This window comes from Fulmarus glacialis, unplaced genomic scaffold, assembly GCF_000690835.1.
Source record: "Fulmarus glacialis isolate BGI_N327 unplaced genomic scaffold, ASM69083v1 scaffold27335, whole genome shotgun sequence".
In the NCBI taxonomy this organism is placed as follows: domain Eukaryota; kingdom Metazoa; phylum Chordata; class Aves; order Procellariiformes; family Procellariidae; genus Fulmarus; species Fulmarus glacialis.
Window position 1 is genome coordinate 22,057 of NW_009214073.1, and position 27,378 is coordinate 49,434.

Sequence of the window (27,378 nt, forward strand, 5' to 3'; positions counted from 1 at the left end):
TCTCGTGTTCGGACTTTTTCATTCTCCTGCTTGTTATGAAATCTGTAGGCTGATAATTTTAATGGGAGTTACAAGAGGAGAGGAGAAAGTCCTAGGCAGCCCTGGAAATGCATGGGATCGTGGTAGAGCCAAGTAAGCACTCCCTCTTACAGTCCGTCTTAACAAGGACTTCCAAAAAGCCTGTCGTTTCAGTAAGTTCAGCTTTTATCCTTTCCTCGCACTGTCCTCCCTCTTGGCAGTCTCTGCCCCTCTGGTGGGGTTTCGGTAAATTATCATTTTTGAGAGAGAGGGTCGTTGCTTTGCTAAGTTCAGCTTCAGAGACCTGCTGGGAGGGGAGGTGGATGGGAGGGAGGAGGAGAACCCAGCAACGACCCAGGGCTCCTAAAAGTCAGTCTTTTTTGCCCTTAATATTGCATTGCATCGATACTAGAGTGAGGGATGTATAATTTAGGATTACAATTTCACACCATATTTCTAATTCTCTACCAGCCTGAACTGTAAGTGTCAAAATTGCAGTTCTGTTTACGTCTTTGTCATAAATTAGATAATTATGAATGTATGGCTTTAAAGCCCTTTTGTGCCTTTTTTTCTGCAGTTAGGTTATAAATGAAGCTATCTGTTTTATTGTCTAGTCTCATAATTACTAAGTGGACGCAATGTCTTCAAAATTACGATTCAGTCTGAGAATATTTTATTATTGGTTGCTGCAAGAAACATCTGGAGAGTGCCTAGAGCTCTTGTGTTACAGCATTTCAGAGGCACAGTTTTATTGCATCTTTATAATTTGTCCCTTTCCTTTTTCCTCTTCGTATGGCAAGAAGAGCTAATAGAGGCTTTCTTGTGTTTTTAAGTCCAGTGAGGTGACTCCAGATACAAAATTCTTCACATAGTCTGAAGGTGGATTTTTTTGTTGTTTGCATGTTCAATCTGAAGTAGATAATGTTCTGTTGATATGTCCAAAAATGCATCTTCTCTAGATGGGTCAGTATTATCTCTTTCTGCTCCTAGGCAAATTAATAAGCCAAATTTAAAAAGTGCAAAGGAAAGCAGGCGGCTGGCTGATTCAAAGGGAGAGGCTATGTTTTTCATCACCACCCTTTCAAAGCCTCTCTGAATCAAAAGAACCATTGGATTGCGAAGGCAAGACCTATGCCACACCAGAAGCTCCCAGTTCAGCAATTTTCCCAGGGTAAAATTATAACTCATGTTTCCTCAGCACAGGCTGTAACTGGCAGCGTTCCTTCTACTTCTAAGGGTGAAATTGCTGGGGGGGGAACAGACATCTAATGTGCCTCTGGAAGTTTTACAATGGGTGTTAGCCTCCCTTTGTGGAAAGGTAGACATTCTTCTGGAACATACCCAAGGGCAGGTGCTATTCAAACTGGAGTGTAAATTAACTTCAAATAAGGCAGTACGGGCCTATTTTTGTTCAGTTTGAGAGTCAAATTTAAAGAAGAAAAACCCACTTCTCAAATTCTGACAGTTCATGACGATCTTCCAGTTATCCCACTGCAGTCTGCATTTTTATGGGTCTTTAAAATCTTCAGATAGGACTGCAATTCAAGATGTTAATCTTTATTCATGTACTACTGATAGGATCTTAACTCGCAAACAAAACAGACAGATTTTAGCAATGCTTGTGTTTTGGTGTTGCTTCTCACCAGAAGATTATCGGACAAATTGCAAACTCAGTCCGAGAAGAATGTAACCAGTTGGTTTCTTTCCCACTCAAATTTTGACACCATCTTTAAGGATTTGTTTAACTTTGTATTCAAATGTACCAGCGTGATTCTGGCAAACAGAAGTCTTTTCCTTTTAAACCCAGGAGGGAGTGTTGTTTTTTTTCTTGTCCTTTTCTTATGTAAAGACTCTTACAAAATATGCGCAGAGTGCCTGCTAGAAGTGGTTAAAAGGCAACACTTGAGTGAGAAGTCTGACCAAAAATTACATTATTAATATATCTCAACCTATGAGGCGTCCACCTGGGAACAGTTGGAAGATGGATTCCAGCTCCCCCGCCCCTTCCCATGTCCGTTCCTGCTCCGAACCCCACATACATACGTGGGGTGGAGGTGGCTGTTGAATGCCAGTCAGATGCAGGAGATGAGCTGGGAGACCCTCCGTCCCTCACGGAGGCAGCAGGAACTGTTGGCTGCTCTGCGCTGGGCTATTCCCAGCGGCTGGGGAGAGCTGCCCGAGCGGCTGCCTCTTTCAGGGAGGAGGTGTGGACTCTGGATGGAGCCCCAGAGTACGGAGGTATGTTATCTGCAAAGGCGCTGGCAGGCCGCGCCTCCTGCAGCAGGGATGAAGTGGTCCAAGGTGTTTGGATCGATGCCGCTGCTCGCCAGAACGAACGAAGCCCTTGTACGGAGGAGAACTGGTCTGTCGTCTCTGTCCTTTGCCAAGCGGTGAAACTCCCTTTGCGTGCTTGCTTTCCTATGAGGTACAGGTAAATTCACGTTGTCTCTGCTACCTGAGGTTTGATAGAGGTAAGAGAAGAAAAGCGACCTATTTTCCAGGTTTAAAGGAAAGTAAATGAAACTGTCCTCGGGGCAGCAGAAGCAAAGACTTTTGTCTTTGCTGTAGTGTTGTGGGCAGGGCTGCCAGGCTGCTAAAGGCTCTTCAGACTTGGCAGCCTCTTTCCCAGGGACTGCTCATCTTTTTAATAGCGTTTCCTTTTTTTTTTTTTTTTTAAAAAGTGTCCACGATGACTGCAGCCTTTCTCCGCTGAGACTGAGGGATCTGTTCGCACTTTCTGGCGTGTAATAGTTTCTGCAGTACCTGGCAGGATCCCCCTTTTGCCTGTGAGAATAAAGAAGGCTGAGTGAAGGTCACTGAGGTGCCTCGCTATGCGCCTCGTGAAATATTTTGAGCTGGACGCGTCTAGTTAGAGAAGGCTGGGGAATTACGCTTCCTTTGGGTCACTTCTAAATCAATTTTATTGCTAGTTTGAGTAGAAGCCGACGCAGAACAGACAAGCTGCTGGTAGAGCAAGTGGCCTGAAATGCCAGGTATCCAGTCTGCCGCTATCATAGGATGCCATTAGAAGCAGCACAGCAGGTCTGTTGACCTTTGGTCTGATGTCCTCCTGCGTCTAAACACTGTGTCTTCCAGCATGGTTAGGGGATGTTTTTGCCTGCTGCATCCTGGGGTAAACACCCTGTGATTAAACGGTGTCGGGTGGGCAGTGCTGTGCCGTGCAGTAATTGAGAGCAGCTTTCAAATCCGGTTTTGCTTGTAAATTAAATGGCCGCTTTTACCGAGAGAGAATCGAATCAGCAGCACGTCTAAAGACCGTAGAAGTCATCTACTTCCATTATGAAAGCCGAAGTGGCTAGTGGAAGTGTGTGTGTTTCGAGGGTAGTGAATCTGGGCTGGACCCCCAAGTTATATGTGGGGTTTTTTTTTAATAGTGCAATGGTTTGGATATATGCCAAAGATCCTGCTTGTATTATGGGCTTAAGTCGAGTCCTGTCAGCCACATTTACCACTTGCTTGACCAAAGCATAGAGGGTGTGCACAGCAAGAAACGTCAGAAGAACAGAGCTTTACTTGCAGGGCCTGAATGTAATAAATGAAAACATTTGGGCTGGCCTCGGCACTGCTTACCCAAACAAGCAAGGGGCTGAGTTAATCTTCCACAAAGAGTACAAATTTATAGAATATCTTGAGGAAGGTATTAAACTTTTGTCTGCAGTTTCAAGGCTTAGGCGAATCTTCAGAGAAGTTTATAAGCACTTGAGAAGATACATCTTGTCTCCGCAAACTTGACCTTTTCTGGATTTTAACCTCGCCTTTACTGCTGTACTGGTATAAACACAGATCCTCATTTGACTCCTGCCCTTATCCCTAAATCCCTTTTCTCCGGTTAGAGATTTTTTCTTAAACTCTCCGTGGCCAGTTTCTGATGAAGTTGTGGTTGGAGCTGTTCTGCTGAATTTAGTTGTGTGCTGCAGACTTGGCTATTGGGCGCTGGGATTCTCAGAGTGCCTTCAAGCTCTTGTCCAAGGGCATTTTTAACTGTCCTGCCTCTCCAGGTAGGCAGCTCTCTCCATCTAGCACAAATACCTCACTTCCCTTAGCCCCTTGCCTTGCATTTGGTTTTCTGCACCTGTGGCATTTATTCTAGGTCCTGATCAGCTCTGATGAAATCCCAGCGAGGCTCGTTTTACCAAGGAAATGCAACCACAGTCTCTCCAGCACTCGCAGCACTGAGCGGGTGTACGTGCTCAGCAGCGCCGGCATCTCGAGGAGGAGGAGGCTGTGAGCAGCCAGCGTGCGGGATGTGGAGCAAAGGACTCCCGTCCCGAGGGGCCGGATCGGTGCTCCACCCCGGGGCCAGTGCCTCTGGGACAAGGAGGATGTAGCAGTTAAAATTGCCCTGTCAGGTAAGTGTTCCAGTCACCACTGCTATAGCCACTCTGGTGTGACAAGAGATCTATCATTGCTTTTATAGGCTTGATCTGTATTTGGGCTATTGCAGGATACAGAATACAGCCTAACGCAGTTCCTGCCACCTCCAGGAAAGGGTTTCAGCCAAGGCTTTGTTTCATGATGGCCTGTACCTTACACCCTGGCTCTGATGGATGCCTCTGGGTATCTCTGTCCTCTCTCTCAGGCAGCCTTGTAGCATCCTCCACCGTCCTAAAATGCATTGCTGCATGTATTTCTGCAAATAGTACCGAGTGCTGCAAACATGGCACTGGTGGTGGGAGAAGTGAGCAGCTGCTTGGTATCGTAGTAGGTCTTCTCCTGCGTTTGGGTGCTTCAGCATCTCAAGAAAACCTTCCTAACTTCTCAAGGTCTCCATTGTATTTGACTGTCTTGTATAGGATAACTTGACCCTGTCATGTTGACAGACATTCAGGATTTAAAATGAGGTTTTTTCTCCAGAGGTCTAAAATAATAATCTGGTATTACCGCTGAGTCTCAAGGGGACCTGGTATCTCCGCTTACCGTGGCACTAAATTGCAACTCATAGTGTTCTGGGCCTGTTTCTCACGCAGCACTCAAACACAATTGTTTTGGAGTTTTGCTTTATAAACATAATTTGTAATATTCAGAGTCGGCAATCCTAAAGCTCGCACCTGGGAGGGAAAAATATTGATGAAAGGCAAAACGTGACAGTGCAGTTAGCATATTTTTGCTGGGGGAAATGATGCACTCTTTCTTTGTTTTGCAGACCCGGTGACACCAGTACAGCCTAACCACCTCCTCAGAGAGCTACCGGCCATCAGTGTAAGGGTGAAGAAGCAGAAAGGGCATGGATGTGCTCACGTGTAAAGACTTTTTGCCAAAGATCTGGGCAAATTCTTTGTGCTTCTGCACTCTTCAGAGTGAAGGTGAAGAGAAGGCACTGCAATGGCACACATGCCTTAAGAGACCGAAATGCAGCTTGCGTGCCTCACACTGCGCACGTGGTCCTCTTTGACCATCTTGCAGGGCTCTGTCTGAAGGACCAGCACAACCTGGTGTCATCTGTGGAGGCAGCGTACCACGGCCATAGCCAGAGAATTCAGTGTGAGGACATCGCCAGCCCACAGAGGTGCCCAGGGTGGGGCTTTTCCCTTCCAGCAGGACAAGCACCTGGGCTTCCCGGACACGTAGCTCTGTATCTCTGCCTGCTTGCTACACCTTCCAGAAGTGCTGTTTGTACTGTACTGATATTGTTTACATTGAATAAATGCTTTCTCCAGCCTCTTTGTTGTGGTGACTGTTTTTGCTGAATTGAAAAAAAGGTGGGGGGTACTTGTTTAAGCATTGTGGTGAGACATGATCGTGATTATTTTTTTTTTTAATCTTTAATGAAATGTTTGTTTTGAAAAAGTGCATCCTCAAAATGGGGACACTTGTGTGGGAGCCGAATCTGAGAGTAGTCCTAATGTTCCTGGTTTGGATGAGGGACTTGGACTGGGCTTTCCCACATCCCACAAGCACCCCTAAGCATCAGCCTGCTGTTTATCTCGGAGTTGAGCGCATACTGTCCATGACACTTGAGTGATTTCTGCTTTGTACTGAAGGAAAAGGGATTTGTCTCCAACTTCTGACGTTTGTTCACTGTTTGGATTCATTCTCCATACAGTAGGATGTATGTGTTCAAGGGAGACTTTTCTGCTGGAGGTGGCTGATGTAGGTGTGCTGACTGGGGTTGCCAGCTGTTCCTGGGCACCAGGCTTTTGTGAGGAGAAACATCTGTCTCATGGCTTTCTGTTGTGAAAAAAAGATAATGAATACAGGCAGATTTGATGCTTTAGAATAAACTACTGCATGATTATAATTTCTAATGTCTAGACTAGATGAGACAAACTTGTCCTCACCTCCCCCCAAAAAATCCAAGAGTTTGAAATACGTAACTTTGAGTTTTTCAGCAGTGAGAATTGCTCGGGCTGTGACAGGGAGCATCCGATAACTTTAGAATTTGATACAAAGACTAAAGCTACAGCATATTGAGTAGCATATATACACTCCTGCTTGAGCTGGGCTGGCTCACGGGGAAGATGTTGGCTATAATAACCCTAGCCAGCAACGCCTTGACCTGCAACCTAAAATGATCCCCACAGTCCGGTGAGTCAAGTAGATGTTTTGTACTTGAATGTCGGTCCTCCTGTGAGTGAGCTCGGGTTGTCTTGTAGTAGCGTGTTTTTTGTCAAGGTTTCTGGCTTAAGAAGGGGACTGGAATGACTTTACTCAAGACCACAGAGTGTTAATAACACTTCTGAAACTACTGCTAATCGTAGCAGTCTAACGTGAGCAAATATTTTGAGGGGAAGAGGAAGCCTCCTTCCTCTTTGATTTTTGTACACTTAGCAGCATATTGTAATAACTCATGTTCTTCAAATATCTCTTATTTCTTCCACTTGCTACCAGAAGATTGACATGGTTCCTGTGTTGTTCTTTGGTAGACCAGTTGCATGGGTGCACATCTCAGCCCTACAGCTACTGTGTTTTTTCACCCCATATGTAAAGGCTTATTCTTTAACTATATTCTTGAATGGAGTTGGGGACAAGGTGGTATAGAAGTAAAAGGCAGGGAGGAGAAGAGATCTGAAAGCTCTCCTCCATGATCCTCAATCCCCTTTGGTAGAAAGACTTCTAAATCCTAAGGATTTTTGTAAATCCCAGGGAGGAGGAGTTCAGGCAGGGCTGCTTTTGCTTCTGTTGAGCCTACGGGAGGGCTTGCCTAGGGCAGAAAATGAGAAGCAGGTTCAGATATACTCAAAAGACCTGGGCCTACCAACTGCTTGTTGTTGAAAGACGCCTTCAAATATCAGCAAGAAAGTGGAGGAGCCCCAAACTGCTCTCACAGAGCAGAGGTTTTGGATGCTGAGCCAAAACTGGAAAGTTTTATATGACCCAAATGCTTTTAACCTCCCTAGCACATAGCTTTTAGCACTTCTGAGTATGTAGTTGCAGTAATAAATTCATTCTGATTGGAAATCCGAACTCATTATTTTGAAAAGTTGTTGGAAAAAATCTTTGAGTACTAACAATGATAAATGTTTTACAGGGTATTTCAAGTGTTTTGGTGCACAGGAAGCATTGTAAAACCTGGGATTTCCTGTTCTTATTTAATTTTTTGGTAGGGTAAACATTAAAGTGTTTGAGAAGAAAAGGTACCAAGTGAAAAACGGGCTGTTGTCAGATCAGGAAGGTTGCTGCCCATCCAGCCTGCACAGGCTCTAGCTGTGCTTTGTGTCCCACTCGTGAATAAAGTTGTGCGGTTCCCGAGGCAGATGACAACCTCAGTGATCTCCCGTGTGGGAACAGCCATGGCTGAGCTACAAACCCTTCCTGGGTGCAGCTCTCACCTGCCTGACATCAAGCATACCATGGAAGACTTCTGAAGAGCTTTTTGATCCTTTTTGTTGTCAGCTTTCTAGATAGCTTGCTGGATCCCATTGAGTTTAGTTTCTACAACTCCCTTATAGAATCATAGAATCATTTAGGTTGGAAAAAACCTTTAAGACCATCAAGTCCAACCGTTAACCTAGCACTGCCAAGTCCACCACTAAACCATGTCCCTAAGTGCCACATCTACACATCTTTTAAATACCTCCAGGGATGGTGACTCAACCACTTCCCTGAGCAGCCTGTTCCAAGGCTTGACAACCCTTTCGGTGAAGAAATTTTTCCTGATATCCAATCTAAACCTCCCCTGGTGCAACTTGAGGCCATTTCCTCTCATCCTATCCCTTGTTACTTGGGAGAAGAGACCAACACCCACCTCGCTACAACCTCCTTTCAGGTAGTTGTAGAGCGCGATGAGGTCTCCCCTCAGCCTCCTCTTCTCCAGGCTAAACAGTCCCGGTTCCTTCAGCTGCTCCTCATAAGACTTTGCTTTAAACCCTTTACCACAGTCTCTCCTCCTGTAGTTGTTTCTAAGGAATTATATTTGTAATCACTTTAGATAGCAGAAGCTTAATTTACCAGCAGTGCCTTGTTCTAACCACTTTTTACCTAAGCTTGTTGACTTCCTTGTTTGCAATAATCCAACGCAAGCAGTGTATTTCTTCAGAGACTGTTTGCCCCATGTTATCCTTTCCATAGCTGAACCAATACAGTGATTTAACTAATGCAGTGATTTAACTCTGATCTGTTCAACAAATGCCAATGGTCTTAATGCTGTATTGGATGGCGTCTTAATACCCATTAGATGGTGATCATCTGTGTGGTGGCTGCACTAGTGGGTTCTGCAACATAAAAGAAACTGTTTTTTAAGCACCCGGTTCTCTGAATCCCGTTTCTGCTTTAATTTCTCTGGGGCAACTGCAGTAGAAATACCATTGCCTAATTTCAAAGTGGTCTCCAAAACAGTAGTGAACTGGTTTTATCTAGGGAAATGTGCTTCATGAGCTAAGGCTGGAGAAAGACTAGCATTATTGTATTTAATATCTAACCGTTGAGCAGATGGGCGTTGGGGCACAATAAATGCAGGTAACTTGAAGGGGGAATGTTGAAAAGGAGGAGGGTGAAATAAGACAGGAAAAGGTTTTATTATAAAGTGTTTTTATCTCTTGGGAGTTTTAGTAGGTGAACTGTGTAAATGGCAGCTTGGTTACGTTTTGGTTTTGGAAACCGATTCACTTTTCTTACGGTTTGTTGGGGGGTTTTTTGTTAGGTTGTTTTTTTCTTTCTCCTTGTAAAATGCCCACAATCCTTTGACCTATCTCCTATCCTGGCAGTAATGTTTATACTACACATTCTTCTACCGTTTCATGCAGCCTGTGCTATCGCAGCTATGCTGAATGAGGTCCCAGCCTAACTACAATATTAACCCTGCAAATCTGTTCATTTTCTCCCGAGCAGCCCCAGGCAGGGTATACAGGAGAATGTGTCCAATTGAAAAACTATTACAGGCTCGGTGGTGCTGCAGTGTGCTAAATTGCAACAGGGCTGTGTTTTTCTGCCAAAGAGGATCCTGCTAAGGGAGGTGGTGATGTCTGTCTCATACAAGTTACAGAATTTGTTTTTTGTTTTAGTCTCGGCCTTCATTGATGATTTTTTTTTTTTTTTTTTTTTTTTAAAACTGCCCGTCTGATTTTAAGCACTGAAATGTGTTCCCTTCCTCACACCTGCTGCTTTCCTCCTGCTAATCGTCCAATGTGTGCTTTTGGGTTTTTTCCCCCTGGTTTGTATCACTCCTTGCCTTCTTACTTTCACCTTTCCAGTTGTTTTTAATTTTTTCTTCATTATTTTACTGAATATCATACTGCAGATCAGTAGCATCTTGGGTGGTGGTTGTACCACATGGCATTTATAGCAGACATTAGTTTTGCATAGCGTGTGTACCTTATTTTGTCTGGACTTGTCTTCATTGTGCTGCAGGCACCTCCTCAAGCAATTGTAGTGATTAAGCGTGGTATTTCTGCAGATTTATATTAACTTCTGCTTATAAAGAAACAGAAGAAAACCCAACCCTCCCCCCCAACATCTAAACTAGATGTTTTTCTTCATCCCCTTCGTTTTTATCAGTATTTGACCTAAGCTTGCTTTTGCGTATGAAAGAAAATTAGTTAAGTACCTTGTGGCTTATAGATGCCTTTTGTTACGTATTACTTGGATTTATTGTGCAACACTGGCCTGTAAATCATTTCAGTTAGACATTTACCTGGCTCGCGTTGCCTTTATGGTTTGAATCTTTTAACAGCCATGAAAAATGGAGAAATGATGTTTTCGGCGGCGAAGGGCTTTGCTAGTCCGAATACCCCGTAACTCTCTCTCACGGCCGTGCTCCGCTTCTGCGAGGTTTGCTGCCCGGCTCTGCAGAGATGTTTACAAGGAATCCATTACCTTTCCCGGCTGAAAGACGTGTCGAAAGAACAAAGAGAGTTTTGTGATGAAGTGTATCTGACTTCTCGCTGCTTTGCTTACCTTTTAAATGTAAAACTTGGTAATTTGCAAGGGCTTTTAGTTCTCAAGGCATCCCTATAAGATTCCACCCCGTATGGAGCTTTCCTTCAGTCGCAAGCGGGGTTGTCTCAAAACCGCTCTCGAATGCATTTCTATTTTAATCCCCAACTTTGAATGCAGCCTGCCTTACTGGCTCCAGCAAATCGCCCTGCCCTGCCCCACCCGCCGCGCGCGCAGGCTGTGTCTGCTGTTTGCTGGCGTTACATCTCTTCCTTTGTGACTAAAAGTTGGTTTCATCAGCAAACCCTCGGCCCCCGCCCCGCTCTCGGAGCTCGCCTGCCTCGGGAAGTCGCTCAGACCTGCAGCCTATGCGGGGCACGCGGGGGCATCTGTCGCCATACGTATAACTTTTAAATGGAAAATGTCTTTCTCAAAGGCTGTCGATGTCCAGTGGTCTGCAGTCCATGAGCAGTTGACTAGTCCAGGTGTTTCTGCTTCTGTTTCCGTGCTATGTGAATTGGGAATTCGAGAGAAGAGTGTGCAGGATGGAGGAGTTGAGGGTTTGTATTTCTGTTCTGACTGTACGGCAGTGACGGAGGGCTTGGGAAGGAGCAGAAAGTCTACCTGGGGTCATCTTGATTCAGGAAAATAGTACTTGTTCTTGGTCTTTCTGTCCGCAGCTCTTTCTTTCAGAGCCTTTATCAGCTCTTAAATATGAGAACGAGCTTCTTTTTTGGTATGGGTTGTCTGTCACGAGCAGTATTCAGGAAGAACTTGTTTTATTGAACATGATTTCTACTTTGTGGGTTTTATCGCTGCATTTTGCCCCACTTTACCTATTTAAAGCATAGCCAGTTAAGACTCTTAGAGCTGGCTTGATTTTAAAAACTGCCAAATATTTGTCTGTGCTTTAATAAGATTAAAATCATAAGCTGAGACTATGAGACAGTGGTATTGACTAGAGACTGTGGGTTTCTGTGAGATTTTTAAGGAGATCATTAACCCAGGTCTATCTCTTCACAGGACAGTCGGCCCAATATGTCAAGACCTCTGATCACTAGATCCCCTGCATCTCCATTGAACAATCAAGGCATTCCCACTCCAGCACAGCTCACAAAATCCAACGCACCAGTTCACATTGATGTGGGTGGGCACATGTATACCAGCAGCTTGGCCACGCTTACAAAATATCCCGATTCCAGGTAACTTTAAAAAGCTTGTTCTGCATGTCTTTGGCAACTCCTTTTCTTCCGTTTCGTGCTTGGACGTCCTGGGGCTGTCTTAGAATGACAAATTTAGCTGCTTTTCTTTCAAAATTAAATTAGGTTTCTTTGTTCGTAGGAGGTCTGAGACTGACTTTTCTTTCCCTGCTCCACTATGTTTCAGACAAATGGCACTACTGCAAATCCCTCTGTGTATGTACTAAAACGAAGTCAATGGTGAAAAGCACTTGCTTTCTACCTCCTAGAATTCTGGTTTTATGCCAGGGCACCCGTTCTGTGGTTTATTACATTCAGAAACTGTAGCGATACTGCATTTAAGTCCAAAGGTGGGGGTGCTGGGGTATTTGTTTTGTTTCGTTTGGAGCAGTAACCACTCTCCTGTAGTATCAACATGCAATCTCAGATGTGTCACTTGAGGTAAAGGCAAGGTTGTATGTAACAAAATATAGGACAGCATTAACTGAATACTTTTTATAGAATCTTAGGACTTTTCAAATAATTAGACTCTAACTCTCACGTAACTTCTAAATGAAATATTTGTGACTCTGGTAGCTTACTGGTATTAAGCAGTTAGAAAACTTCTGCATGCATGAGCAAGTGGTGTATGTAGAGTAGATTAAATAAGAGTGCAGCTTTAAGAAAACAACAGCGCATTGAACACAGTGTGTGTGGATATTACGTGGTGGTGATGGCAAATAAACACTGTAGTGATGCTGTAATTCTAAGAGTTGGTTATCGGTTAGCAGGCGTTGATGGTGTCCACAGGATTAGTCTATAGCTTGCCCTTCACTGCCCGGTCCTGCTCTAGAGGGAGGAAGGCGGCGTTACCTTCGTGGTCTTTCCATCATTTGAGGGGGAAGTTTTTGAGTTTCTCAATCCCGCAACTCTGACTTCCCTTTCCAAAGGGCACAAGGCACACTTCATGGGATGTGATTTTGTTCTAAGCGTGGGTTTCGCTGGTACTACTGCCTCTGCAGCCTTGCCTACATAGGCTTAGGTGGGACTGGAGTAGTGCTTCTAACACTAAGAGCTGACAGCGCTAGAGAAAGAGAACAGTAAATAAAGGCGTATGAAAGAGAAACAGCTGGGCACATGGCCTTTCTTATGACAACCTCCTCAAGGAAAGCCGGGCAGAGGGAAGTAATAGAAGCCATGCCAAAGCACAGGCCTGCCAGGAGAGATTGAAGCAATGTCTGGAAAAACTTGAACTGTTCTTCGAAAACCAAATCTATCGTTTTGGGGAACTTTTTTTAGGACCTGCTTGTGCTCAGCTACTAGGAGTTGTGATTACTTAGCGTTTTTTTCAGTAGTGGGAGTAGTGATGGTGTCTGAAGCTGTTGTGTGTGCAGTATGAGAGGCTGCTGCTATTAATACATGCAGCTTCTGTTTCCATGTCAAATTCACCAGGACAGCACTTTAAGTGAAGGAACACTAAAATGTCTTTCATAAGTGTGTATGGTGGCAGTGGAATTTAAGCTTAATGTATTCTGTGTTCAATTGAGCCATTGTAGCACTTGAAAGTGGAAGCTATAACTGTAGTATCAAAGCCAGTATAATAAATTAAACATTTTAAAGCTCTTCAAGCGTAATTTAAAGAAAACCCAAACTCTGAGTTATAGTCATTCTGTTTCAAGTCGTTCTGACATGCATTTGTGTTTCATTTCTGACAGTAAGTGTCTTTTGAACCCCTTGACGTGTGAATATTTCCAGCGTAGCTGTTAGAACCTGGAATTCCCAGCCACTTCCAGAACTTGAGATTTTTTTTTAACATTAGCAGCTTCAAAAGAGCAATTACTAAACTCGTTTGGATATCAAGACAATGGCATGAAGCAATAAGCTGGCAATCACAATATAGTCGTTTGGGTTTTGTCTGTGAGATTTTACCTTAGTGTTTTTTGTCAATGGGGAGGTGTGTGTGATTATGTTTCTCTCTCTACGTATATATATGTATCTGGTGAGTGCTGGGTACAAATTATCCAGTAATATTTGGACCTCAATACAAATTGTTCACTGGAGCCTGACCCGGTCAGTCTATATATACAGTCTAACTTTGTCAGTGTTAGTTAATCCAAGGTTTTGGCCAACATTGCTTGTATGTTTTCTTTTTCTACTAATATCACATGTGTGAATGAGATCAAAACTAAGGCAGGGCCTCATAGATATCTTTGGGCCAGCTGAAGCCTTGTGAGGCTTACTGTCATATGAAGTATCGTCTATGAAAAATAAGGTCTTGATTATCTTGCCTGAAAGAGCACTGCTCCAGGGATGAGTCAAGGCATAGGTTGCAGGCTCCAGCATCTAACAGGTTGAGACATGAAAGTCATTAGGCTTCTGACTCGTATTACATGTAGTCTAAGGGCCAGAAGCCTAAAATGAACCTTTCATCTGTGGGCCAGGTACCAGAGTCATCTTTCTTTGAGAGATTGAAAGGGTGATATCCAAACCAGCAGCTTTGGAGTCACTGTGACTTGCTGGTGTGAAGGAGACCTATCCTGATAGAGCAGTCTCTGCTTTGGAGCAAGTGTATTCTTCCTTCTCCTTTTAGGTTCAGTAGCATCTCATCTTGTGCCTCTCTATTTTCTCCTTCTTGGACAATAGAGTAAGAACTGGAAAGAGTACTTTAAAAAGGGTTCCTTAAATGATACAGATAAACACTTGTAGCTCGCAGGGCTCATTTTCCATAATTCTTTTGTTAGATCCCCCAAACTGGTCTGTGACTTGATATGTAAAAAGCTTACTGACAGGTATCCATTAATTCCTCCAAAGAAACCCAGGTGAGACTGTAAAAGCACCTTGCTGCTGATGCTGGGTCCCTGCCCTTTGCTGTGGAAAGACCTTTGAGGGCTTCTCTCAAATGCTTTTTGATTGAAGAACCCAAGGAATCGGAGCCTATCTGTGTTTTGGCCAAAGACTGACACAGTGAAGCAATCCAACAGACAAGCAGCTTATCTAACAGATGGTTTGAATTGAGTAATCCTAGAATTTTAAATCCTGATGCTGAAATAATGCTAAAAAAATAAAAAAACCCAAAATTCATTTAAAAATCCAGTAGCGTAGAATTCTAAGGAGCCCAGTTATATTCCAGACCAGGGAGAACCTACTGTTTTCACAAGGAAGATCCCATATGATTATTTTATCTCATCAACAGGCTTCAGATTCTCCCAAGCCACTAGTGAGACCATGCCTCAGACATGATCTCATGCAGCTGAATAATACAATTTGCCAGACTTATACTGATTCAAATTGCTTCTTCTTGAAGCCTACCTACCAAGATGACCTAACGTAAGGTTAGTCTGCTGAAAGAAATAGTCATTTTCTTTAAATGCCTGAGGAGGGGGCAGGTGTCCTTTTGTGCAACTCTCTCCACCAAGTCTGTAGACCTTGATGCGTTCACCTGTGTACAGATTGTTCCTTGGTTTTTTTGAGTTGTCGAATGACGGTTATTCATATGTCCATGTGAATGGACCAAAGAAATTGTTTCTATTCTGTGAGGAGTCTTACGGTTTTGGACTTTGTTCTGTTTTGAACTAGATCATGCCGTCGTCTTCTCAACAACCTTTGGTTTACTTGAAGTTACCAGATCTGCAGGATATTTGGCAACCCAAAGTTATCTGTTAAAGGTTTGGATGCACTAAATTTTTTTATTATTTTGGTTTTGCAAGTGAAGATTTTAAAAAATAGGTCTGCTTTCCACTGCCCAGAAAAAAACTAAAATTTTTTATTCCAAGGAAGATGGATACAAGATGAGGGTCTGCTAAGGGAGCCTTTCTCCCCTGAGAGCTGAGGCACATGCATGCTGTCCCATTGTTCGCTATGGTCACCAGAGAGTCTGAGGAAAATGGGTTGAGGTTTTAGGATTTATGATTATGAGTAGAGGAAGCACAGGCCTGTTAGTTCTGATATTTGAACCTGAGCAGCCTACTCTCCTTCTTTCAGGGCATTATCATCCTTCGGTAGGATCAAACCCTTTGCTTGGAGTTGGCATTCCTACATCTCTCAGCCTTAATGCTGTCTGTATGGTATCTACCAAAAATTATTGTGCACCAGGCTAAGACAACCTCAACTGACTATCAGAACTAAATGGGAAGATGTTTAACTTCGATCATATGAGCATCAGCTGTCTGATATCTGTGATATCAGCAATATCAGCAGCGTTGTCTATCTCATAGGTTCAAAGCATTTGGACTTTTAATTAGTTCTGTCCAAGTCATCTGGTACAAATATTTGCATAACACCATGGCATTGGATTGCCACATCCTGTATTCCCAGCATAGAATGGGAAGATTTCATTAAAAACCATGTCTGTATTTCTTTGTAGAACCTTTCGGAGTATCTGTTTGCGTTGCTACATCTCCCATCTTGAGTTACTCCCTGCATATGAAGATGGATTCTTCTTAAATGGTATTTCACAATACTTCCAAATTTCTGCCTAGGGCTGTTTCAGGTTTTCATATGAACCAATCCATTCGTGTCCCAGTTTTCTTACCCAATCTTCACTCTCAGCCCTCAGGGAAATTAAATTTCACACACTTGGATACAGTTAGGACACTGGCATTTTTTTTGTTGGTAAGGGTTTCTTTTGCATCAAGAGCACAGAATTACTTAGGAGAATGCCCAGACTGTCCTTGGCCTTTTTTGACAGTTTGCAAGCAAGATTTACCCTTCATAGGTTACGTAGGTGGACCTCCAAGGACATGCTATGAATTAGGCATGTTAGCACTGTTTACCTGTTTCAGAGCTTTGGCAGTTTCTGTTGTTTGTAGACTGTCCCCCGTTCCAAAATAAGACACCAACGTGGCCCTTAGTTCAAACTTCTGCAGGTTGCAACACTGTGCTGGAGACTTGTGGTTCGGTAGGAGGTCTGTTGTGGTGGGGGTGGTCTGCACTTTGCGTAGGACTCCCTCTGTAACGTCTCCACGAGAGCAGCCCTGTTGCACGTTTCCTACTCACCTTGGATAGTATCTCTCAAACTGCTGTCATGTGATGCTAATTGGCTAAAGAAAGAAATCCAAAGTTTTCTAACTAACGAGAATTTGGGTTTTGTTTTTTTTACGGAAATACTAACAGAATGGGTGTTATTACATCTTTATTTCCACTCTCCTTATTTGGATTCATCTTCCTCAAAATACCTATCTGTGGAGGTATTTGGTGATCGCCCGATGAGGTGGTAGTTCTTAAATCACACTGCAATAGCTACAGACTACAGTAGGCTTGCGCTTTTTGAGAACAAACATGGTCTTGCAAGTTGTAAAGAGTAAGCTTCCTTGAGAGTTTTCAATATTGCTATACACTAGCTCAGCTGTGTTAGCATGAATGGTCCAGGTCGCAGATTTTTAGTATTTTGTAACATTCCTAGCAGGGGGGAATAGGCAGAAGAAGTTGGCAGAGGCTCAGTTTAATCTTCGCTACCTATCCTGGCTTGCTCATCTAGTTATTCACCTTTTATATTTCATCATTTGATTGCAGCATGGTCTTGTGGCAAGGGAAAGGGAGGGCTTGGGATAGGGAAATACATTGACTCCCTCACTGACCCGTTCTGTGACCCAAGATAAATGATTTAACTTTGAGCTTTAGTTGCTTCCTACCAAGGTTAACAAAAAAGCAATTTGTAAAATGCTTTGGGATGATGATTGAAAGTGTAAAAGATTACTATCTCTAAGCATAAATATTTATAGATGCCAGTAACTGAGATAGAAACAGTTGATGATGTTGGTACCATCTGTAACATGTATTAGTAAAAAATGAAATGTTGATTCATGAGGACCAGACTCAATACAGTTAGGCAGTACAGTTGTTTTTGTTGGTGTAACCACATATACAAACTTGGGGGAAAAACAGAAACAAAACTGTGAATGATAGTATACTTTATGCCTATTTCAAGAAATTCAGAGAGTTTACACAACTGATATTGTAAAGAGAAGTCTTTTGTAACACACATCTGTCAATAAAGAGCTCAGAGGGGTATTTTCTGGTGCTGGCTGAAGCAAGATTAATTGTATCTCTAGGTGTGTATATTGAACTCGGGGTATGTATTGACCTCATTTTGCCTCAATTAATGATCACCATAGGTCAGTCATCACTGTCACCTCAGTAGAAGTGAATATTTTCCGAAGCTTAGTCCTGTAATATGTTTATCTTGCAAGGTCAGCAAATTGTTGCTGTTGCTTGTGGCTGTGACTAGGTGAAAGAAATAGCACGATCAGATTAGCAGGTTCTCGCATCATGTGGTCAGTAACTGGCGGTGAGTCATCACTGAAAGGGGCCTCGGAGCTGATGTCTTCCTGTTCCAAGTGTCGGTAAAAGTGGTTTTGTCTATTATTTATTTGGAGGATGAAAAGCAGTGTTTTCTACTTGTTCAATGCTTTTGCACTCAAACGTGTAAAATGACAGCAAAATCGAGATAGTGGATTGTTAGAGTATTCTTTGCACATACACAGACCCAGAGAAAGTAGATGTGCAGTCTTTATTTCACAGGGGTTCATGCCATGGCTAACTATGGTGGCATGGCTATAACAGTGCGGATGGAAATATTCAGGGGAATAAATCTCTGCATTTGGGAGTGTTACAAAGCCAAAGGCTTCAGCTCCTTATTTCTGAGGCTAGTAGTCCTCTGAAGTAACAAACATTTTTCTTGAGGGGAAGGAAGAAAATCTGTATCCATATTGTCAGTATGGCTCATAGATCCCTTTCCCAATAGGCTTGTGTGAAGTTGTATGGGTTGGATCAACCTGTAAGTCAGGGAGAGGGGACGTTGTCAATAACTAGTTTGAAGGGTCTGTGCTCTAAGAAATCCTTTCATTGCAAAGACTGCTTGGTATCAGCTCCGTGGATGGAAATTTGTCAGTGAGGAACAGTTTGTTGTTGTAGTGTTTGCACTTTTCTACCCTGTAGCATGGCTTCATAAACCAGGCTGCAGGCACCCAAGCAGTATTTCTCATTCTAACTGATCAAGAAAATAGGAAGGAAAAAAGGAGTGCTGAGTCTATGAGTCTTGCTGATCTGATAAGGAAAAGCCCATTAGAAACTGAGGTGGCACTGAAGTATTCTGCTTATCAGTCATTTCTGATAGGGTCCAGGTTTGAACTGTAGTCTTCAGGTTTAGTGGTTTGTTTTGCCTTTTGCTGTACTCAGTCCTTGCACTCAGGAACCTCTGTATGTTAGCACTAGGTTCTCATCCTGCTCCCACATGAACTGTTTGTACTTCATTGGTCTTTCATAAATTGCAATGTAGTTGCTAAGCAAATTGGCATCTAGTACGTACATAATTGCAGAAGTAAACATTTGGCTTCCAGTTTTTCCGTCAACACCCGGCCACCTCTTGGGTGTGTTTGGAGCTTTAGGATATAGATTCCAATTTCTGGCTTACTTCTTTCTGGTAGTGATCAACCTTCTGGCTGGGTTTCACGTATACAAGTCTGTTTGCCATTTGGGGATGTGTTTGCAAAGGTTGCACAGGGAATGGTGAAAACTGCTTAGGACCCAATGGTTATCTGCACTTGTTTTAATGCAAATAACGCATAAACGCTGTGTTGGCCAGGGGAATGTTCCTGTTATGTGGACGTGTCCTCTAACTTAACTAGTTTGCTGTTTATTCAAATGTGGTCATGTCATAACCAGACAACTGTCATCTGGCAAGTTTTATTTCTCCTTTGTCATTTGTTCTCAATCTTTCTTTCCCCTTAGTCTACAGCTCTCAGGATATTGCTGTCTCTGACTCCTGCCCTTCAATATCTTTTTTTCTGTCCCCATTCTGCTCTGAGCATCGACCCTACTTCTGTCATCTGAATTCCCTCATTGCTTTGTCTTAATTTCTTTTTCATCTACACTTTTCTATCTCTGTTGGAAGCAGTCGGAGCTCACAAAGGCTGACCTGACCGGATCAAGGCACATTGCTTGCTTGCTTGTCCCTTTCTCCCCACACATCCTTGGTTTTCTGGCTCCTGTTAATGGTGACCTTTCTTTGAGTAGTTGAGCAGCCAGCATATTTTATAGATATCGCAGATGATGCTTTCACACTTAGTGACATCAGTTGGAAGGATGCTCTGAGACTCATTGATATTGATCTCTTTCATTGAGTCTTTGAATCAGTAATAAAAATAAACTATTTCCAACTGGGATGTGTACGTTAGCTTGGATCTGTAGGACTCTTCCAGCACAGTTGTCTCTACACCTCATTTGGACAATTTTCTAGGCACTTTCAAGGCACTTTCTGCCTGCTGCAGAGAACCGAGGGGCTCCTGCAACACTTTGAAAGCGTTCAAGCTGAGCTTGTAACTACTTCTTCTGGCATTCTTTGTAGGGGCACACCTTTAGGAAAGCAGTGGTCTCACGGTCGCCTTCCCACCCGGTCCTTCCACTGTGCAGTGCCGTGTGCGTAGACACTTGGGCTAGTGCAGATGCTCAAAGCAATATAGCGCAGTGCTCCACCTGGACTCGTTTATCCTGCTTCCAGCTAAGTCAGCTGTGCCGCGTCTGGTACCCAAGCTAATTACTGAAGACCTATCTTTTATATTTCTACACACCGCTGCATTTTGCAGAACAGGCACTCGGTGAAGGAGAGCAACACTGGCAATTCAGTTTCCATGAATTAACTTTCTGTTTGTGAAGGATTAAAAAGGTGAAAGGGGAAAGTAGTGGAAAGATTACAAGGGTTTTGCTCACAAGATGAGGTGGTTGAGCGTAGCAGTATTCATTCAGTAGTTCATCAATTTATAAAGATAAAGATTAATTCTACCTCTTAAACCCCAGTGGGGTTTTCATGTTAAAATGTGACGTGCCTGTCAGTCAAATGGTAGACATAATTGTTCTTTAAGTGACCTATTAAAATATCATTCCTTTTAATTAAAAATTGTATTTGTGTTCTCGCGCAGGCTATATTTGAACAGTAAAAACTCTTTTCAAATGAGGCGCGTTGCAGGTAGAGAGCTGTCATGAGCTGTGTGACACACGCGCGAAACAGGAGCGATTGAAGTCCCAGTGCAGGAACATGTGGCTTGCCTTCGGCTCCCGCTGACATGGAGGGAGATGGAGGGATAAGCAGCATCTCCCAGGACCACACCCAAACCCTTTGCATTCCTTGCCTAAGAAATTGCTTGTAGTTACTTATTGTGGCATAGAAAGTTATAATACACAGCATTTGCCGTAAGTGTGTTACTTCAGAGCATATGATGGATTATGTCCTTCCACACCCCAAAAGTCTCCTTTGTGCTGTAATTAAAAAATAAATGTTGCAATGTTAAACTGGAAATATTTTCTGCCGTACAATGAATTTGTTTTGTTAGGTTGCCTGGCTGTAATTGCAACAATGTCAGTGTATTAAACCCTTGTCACGGGGTAATGGTTTCCTGCCGCTACACCAGTGCCAGGGACTGCTTTGCTTAGCAGCTCTATTGCTGTTTATCTCCATCAGAAGTAGTGATTATTTTGCTCCCGTGAAACTTTTTTTTCTTATTTTGTTCCCTGTATGCGTACTATAAATTATAGTTCTGTGCGAATGCTAACCACAAATCCTAAACAGTAGGAAGCGCTGCCCTGCCAGAGAGCGGCTCCGCTGGGAGCTGGTTTTAGGTTCGCCCAAACTTGTCGGCGATCCGAGGGGAAGAAGGCGTTCCAAACCGTGAAGGTCTGCCGGGCCCCTTCTACCCATCTGAAAATTGATCCCTCTTAAACAGTTTAGAGGGCCCTCGGGGTCTTACAGCTTACATAAAAAATGAAAGCCCTTCCTGTCTCAGAGCAGCGCAGGCAGTCAATACAAAAGAGAAAAATGAACTTTTAAGTGTATCCCATTGAATCCATTATCTTGAGGGCTTGTGCATGATGCTTCATCAAAACATCATCGTCTGTGATACATGGGGGAAGAGGGTGAGGTGGCAATCGGGGGGATTCACAGCAAATGCTGCAAGTACTCTGTGCCACAGGACAGGCTAAATATGATACAAGCCAGAAAATGAGAGCTGCAGAAATACTGATGTGTTCCTCCTTATAACAAATTGAATTCGTATTTTACATGTTTGAAATAAGCAAATCATTCAGGAAAGTTTTGAATGTTTCTTTTGTAGGTATGAAAGCCCTGTTGGGCATCTCGTACAAAATTGCTTTGCTTTCGATCGGAGTACAGGCTTTCAGATTTTTTTTGCATTACAATGATAAAGAAAATAAAGGAGGAAAGAAAAATCAGTGTTTGTACCATCAATGCATTCTAGCCTTGTTTTGGGAGGTTAGTGAAAGTGTTGGACTGCTCTATCGTGAGCTGAATTGGTGTTGAATTTCTGGTTCTTGTGAGCAAGTGTCAGAACTGTTAGTTTTTAAACACTGAAGTTTTTTAAATCCTTTGCATGCCTGGACTAATGATTCGTATGTTTTCCTTAGACTAGCATGAAAGGAAGATCTTTAATTTCTGTTGTTCTGAGTTTGCACTATTTACTTAATGGCATAGTGGTGGTTTTTACTGGATTATGTGGTTAGGAGCTGATCTTTTGCTGTCGGTGTTTCCTTACTGCAAATAATAAGGATGTTGCTCTTTGGTTATATGCAGTAAAAGAGAGAAGAAATCAGATTTGTTTCCAATAACCAGTAGTATCAATAGTTCAGAAGTGCTACTGAAAAAATGTATTTTTGGAGGGCAAAGGGAAGAATGAAGAAGCAGTATTTTTGAATGCAACTGAGTTGTCAAACACGCATCCTTTGGGGTGTCTTCCATTTCCTCTGGTGAAAGGTTTGCTTAAATAAACTGAGCAGTAGGCAGTGGGTGTGTGCCTTTGCACAACAACATGCACCCAGGTGCTTTGTTGGCCAGGGTGATCCTAAAGGCAGAGCGCTGTCAACATTCCTAATTGGTTATTACCCAATAACGCACACCCTCCAGTGTCTTGGGACTACAAAACACTTTTTACCTAGCCTTCCTACATGAATAATGAAGCACTTCAAATATTCATCCAATTACAGTCAGCCTCTCTCTTGACTAAGGGTTGCCAAATGCAATTGGACATACTTCTGACATAGAATTTCAGGCTGTATCTGTGTTGGAAGGGTTTAGTCATAATTCTTGACTTCTGGGGAGAGATTAGATAACACCATGATGGTAATTTCTCCAGCCTCAAAAGCTATTGTTTATGCACTTCTGCTATTAAATTCTAGTTTACTAGCAGTATCATTTCAGAGTTTTAGAAATTTTTTTTTTTTTTTTTATTTTATACTTGGAGCTTGTCACATGAAACTGCTCGTGTTTTGTTTGAAACAGTAAGATGATTTGCTTGTTCTCCAAGAGCTGTGGATACAGCTGCATATGACGGAAATCACCATTAAGCATATGAAAAGCAGACCGTTAGCATGTATACTTTTCAAACATGTAGACTGTATTTATTTTCCTCTTCTAATTTTTCAAAACATTTTGCTGCCCATCATGATTGGCTCCTGATATGCTAGTGTCTGACTTCTAAATGGATTTTTTCTCATGTCTTGCTAACGTTATCAAAAACAATGTCCTCATCCTTTGCAGAATATTAAGGTTTAATTTTACTTTACTAGCTTCTCCTGTGAATAAGCTCCCCTGAATGTTAATCTTCTCTTCTGGCCTTCCAAAATCTGACGAAGGTGTTGTGCCATACCCCTGCTCATGGCAGTTTCCAGCCCCGCTGCAGTAATGCTGTAGGGAGTCATGTTGGCCCCAGCATGCTGCCACGGAGGAAAACCCTGTGACAGTGTCCATCGTTTTGGTGTGAAGGAGGTGCACAAGTAGGGAAGTGGTGATAAATGCAATTCTAGGAACATGTAAGCTGGGGGAATGGTGGCAGGAAAGTTGCCTCCTTGCTTGTATTTCCCCCATGGAAGACCTAACTCACAGGAAAGTAATAGGAGGAAAAACTGCTGCTTTTCCATAGCTAAAGCGTATTTGGAGGCTCCGCTTTTTATCAGGCATTCTCATTTTCCCAGCTTCTAATATTGTCTCATAAAGCTGGGCCTTGGGCCATGCCTTTCATACCAGCTCTTTCTTGCTTAGTAGCTAACCCCGATAAACTCATCAGCAGAGCTACAATTGCACTTTCCCGCTTCCGCTTTGGATTAATGGTGTAGCTCTCCGAAACTGAATGGATGCTGCTCTCTGGACCGCAGAGGTCTGGTTCTGGGTGAGTGTTTAATTCCCTGCTTGGGAAGTAGAAATAAAAACCCTAATCAGCTACGTTTCATGCTTCTCTCGTCGGTAGGCTCAACAAAAGGAAGGGTGAAAAGGATGCTATTGGAAGTCGCTGCTTGTCTGGTATCATTACAAGGCACAAAGCATTGGTTTGAAAATAGAAACAGCCGGTATGGCTGCGATGTTCAATTGCGTTTAGCTTCCATGTGGGTCACTTTATTTCCTATTAAAATTCTAAGTAGTTAAATCAGAGGTGTGAGTCCTTCGTCCTTCTCTTTATTAATGAAGTCTGGAAAACATAACAAATATGAAGGGTCCTAGGAGTGATGAAGAACATGTAACAGGCTCCAGTATCATGCAAAAAGCTGGTAGCGCAGTTCTCATTCAAAGAAGAAAAATTAGTCATGTTGTTCTCCAGACCTGTCCTCGAGCCTGCAGAAGCTCTGCCGGGGCGTGCCGGGCTGTTCCCGATCGGGACAGCTTGGCCGCGGCTCCTCCGGGAGCGTTTCTTCCAAGGGCCCTTTCTGTTGCTGTGAAGGACCGCGGGAAGGACTCTGTGCCTTGGCCTTGCATGCCTGAATGTTTTTCTTTGCAGTGTGCTTCCGCTGGGAAGGGTGAGTGGTGATGAAAGCTTTGTCAGCTGGAAATTGCAGAGGCTGCAGACAGAACAAAATAAATGGGGTGAGGTCCCAAAAAAAACAGGATCAGTGAAATCTAGTCCCGATAAAGGTCAAGTTTGTTGTAGCACGTTGCTGACTGAAAGGAGCCTGAAACGAAGGCACATCCATCATAGCAGAGAGAGTTTATTTTTCTCATCGCTGTCCTAATACTATTCTGCCGTACTAACAAAACACTGGTGGCCGCGTGGCAGGGCGGTGAGGGAGCGGGCTGGGAGGGTGGGTAGTGCAGGGGAGAGCCGGTCCCCACGGTAAGAAGTGGCTCTGCACGGTTCAGCCAGGAGGAATGCATTCCTGTCAGCTTTCCCTGCTTCAGAGACTGAGGTGAAACCTCTTCTTTGTCTTGTCTAAGCGTCTGATGATAATAAATAACAAGCCAGCAATGTCTTGTCTGATTCTGATCCTGCAAAGAAGTCTGAGCTGCTGTCTGCAATCATACAGTGGCTGTTTCTGTACCCCTCAGTATTGTTTAGCAGAGGATTTTCCATGAAGATCAACCAGCCCTTGAAGCGTAGTGGAGAAATACCCCTTCCTTTTGACAGTCTGTTATGCAGCTCAAGTCTTAGTCAATACTTCTCACTGATCGCTGCAAAGCTGTCACTAACTGCCTTCGTACTACCGGCGTAGATGTGGCAGACTCCTTCCGTCCTTACAGCAGCGTAAATCCCCAGGGCATATCCCTGCCAGAGGTCTTTTAACATCAAAGCAGGGTAGGTATCGGCTGGTGGCAATTAGAGGTGGCAGAGATCACTTGTGTCCTTGCGCTGCTGCTGCCCACTGTGGCCGGAGCTCTGGGTGGGCTGCTGGGTGCAGGGATGGAGTGGGGCTTATCGGCCCAGTAGGGCTTGGGGCAACGATCTGACAGGGGCAGCTGCAAGGAAATCTTGGTCCTTTTGCTGCTGTTCTGTTGACTGTATTGCTGCAATATCCGTGGTGATATCAGAGAGCCCAATCTGACCTCCTTTCTCCCTCCTGTTAAAACCCACTGCAAAGCCGATGCTCAGCAGCAGGTTCTGCCTTCTGCTTCACAACTGGGCACCCGGGTCCATTTTGCCTCTTGTGATTTTTTTTTTTTGGTAGGTATCTTGCAATCTTCCCTTCTGAGAGAAGAAAAGCTGTGCAAAAGTGAATGGCTAAGGACTGCACCGTAGGTTTGCCTCACAGGGGACTGCTTGGTTAATGCAAATCAATACAGACTTTTGCGCATGCAATGGTTAGCAAGAGCGTATAGTTTGATGGTCTGGCTTCATAGTCAAAGTTGGTTGTTTTAAGACATTATCTTTCCCCAGATCCCTTCCTTTCATTGTGCTAACTGGTTTCTGCCTGCCTCTAAACACTAAAAAAAGTAGGTTTTTAGGAAGGTAATGGAAAATATCAGAGTCACCCCATAGCCCCAAACTGTTTATTGTAGCACCAGCGGCTTCTGGAGAAGTGGGGGTGGAGAGCTTTGATGAAACAGTGCAGCTCATGATTACCCCAAACTATTTTCAGGCTTCTGCACCTCTTGATAATGTGGTTCTGTAGATCTCCTGTAAAGATAGTAGAAAACAATTATACCTGTGCCTTGTGGTGATGCAAAAGAAAAAAAATCAGAAATCTACCAAAATACCTGGATTTCTGCTAAAATAAAATTTTATTACATTCAGATATAGGGCAAAAAGTATTGGTATGAAGTAGCTATACAAGTGGAGGGGGTAACGCAAGATGGTTGTAACATTTTATTTTCAGCAAGCACAGAGAGGAAAAGAACTTTTTGAAACAGTTTTCTGTCCCTGAAAATGCCTGTATTGGAAGTTGCATTATTCTAAAGAACTGTAGTTTTGGAATTCAGGATTTTTCTCACCGAAGTATTTAGCTTTTTTTCTTCTTGTTGGTAAGGGAGTCATAGCCTTTTGGCATACGTACCTGTGTTGGTTGTTGATCAGTTCTTTTGCAGTACCGGTCATTAGTGCAAGCTGCAACTTAATCTAGTGATGTGAGAGTTGTGCAGTGGTACCAATATCTGGGGTCAAGGGCAGATGCAGTATAGAAAGACCCTTACACAATGGCTTTTTTTTTTCCTTTTTTAATGCAAGTGTAGTTAAATTTGGTTCTGTCTTTTTAGAGAAAGGCTTCAAAGTTAAGTGAATGCAATAATGAAAACGTACAAATTCAAGCAGTAAGCTGCTCCGTGATCAACATCTTTTTCCTAGCTTAAAAGCAGTGCTTAGCTTGGTAGGCAACTTCTTGTTTATTAGCAGCCTGGAATTGCCACAGGGAAATTTTGGCTTGTTGGGTTGTGCTTGTTTCTACCAGGAAGATCGCAACAGATGTAAGATCTATATCCTTCCGATTGTAAATCCTCCAGACTGATGGAGTTATGCTTATTTGACTGTTTCTCCACTGATCGTTTCCCCTGTTGTCTGTATTCAGAATTTATTAGTTATTACATTAGAGTTGTCATAATTTTTCAGCTGGGTGATCACCAGTGCAGCGGCGCATGAGGCGTATGTGGAATGAGATCCAGCCCCATGGAGGTGGGGTGGGGTGGGCTGGGCGGCCCTCCATCGCTGGCTGTGTCTTGTCCATTGGCTGTAGCTCAAACCCAGAGTCAGTTCACTTCAACACCCTGCTAAAATACTTGAGGCCAACCGCCTGCATTTAGGAAATGGAGATCCTAATACACTTGCAGTATAATACGACTTCGGGTGGCACTCTTCTGTATTTTCTCCTGTAAAGCTGCATCTCAGGAAGAAGCTAAGAACAGTCAGCTCCTCTGTGTGGGGTAACCTGAACTGCAGGGTAAAATAGCACTTAGGTTAAAAACGTTACAAATTCTTATGCATTTTAGGAGCAGTGCAAACTGTTGCTCACAACTTCATATCATATAAATTTATTGTTTTTTATTTAATAAAGCCTGGTTTCCTATTGAAATTAGTATCTAGGAAGAATAGTGTTAGACTGTGTTTAATACACGGATTTCGGTACCGTTAGTTTCTGGTCGTTTTGTGAGTGG

General features: G+C 43.2%; 1 protein-coding gene across 2 annotated transcripts in view; it reads left to right on the forward strand.

Moving 5' to 3' along the window:
* KCTD1 (potassium channel tetramerization domain containing 1) overlaps positions 1-27,378 on the forward strand; it is a 68,168-nt gene that overhangs the window by 22,049 nt on the left and 18,741 nt on the right. The window contains exons 1-2 of one of the 2 annotated variants that reach the window (XM_009578439.1): positions 10,598-10,862; positions 11,374-11,552. In XM_009578439.1, the coding sequence (XP_009576734.1) occupies positions 11,389-11,552 (164 nt within the window). In that variant the 5' untranslated portion in view covers positions 10,598-10,862; positions 11,374-11,388. Of the gene's footprint in view, positions 1-10,597; positions 10,863-11,373; positions 11,553-27,378 lie in introns of those variants that run through there. The other variant, XM_009578438.1, reaches the window with a different exon arrangement.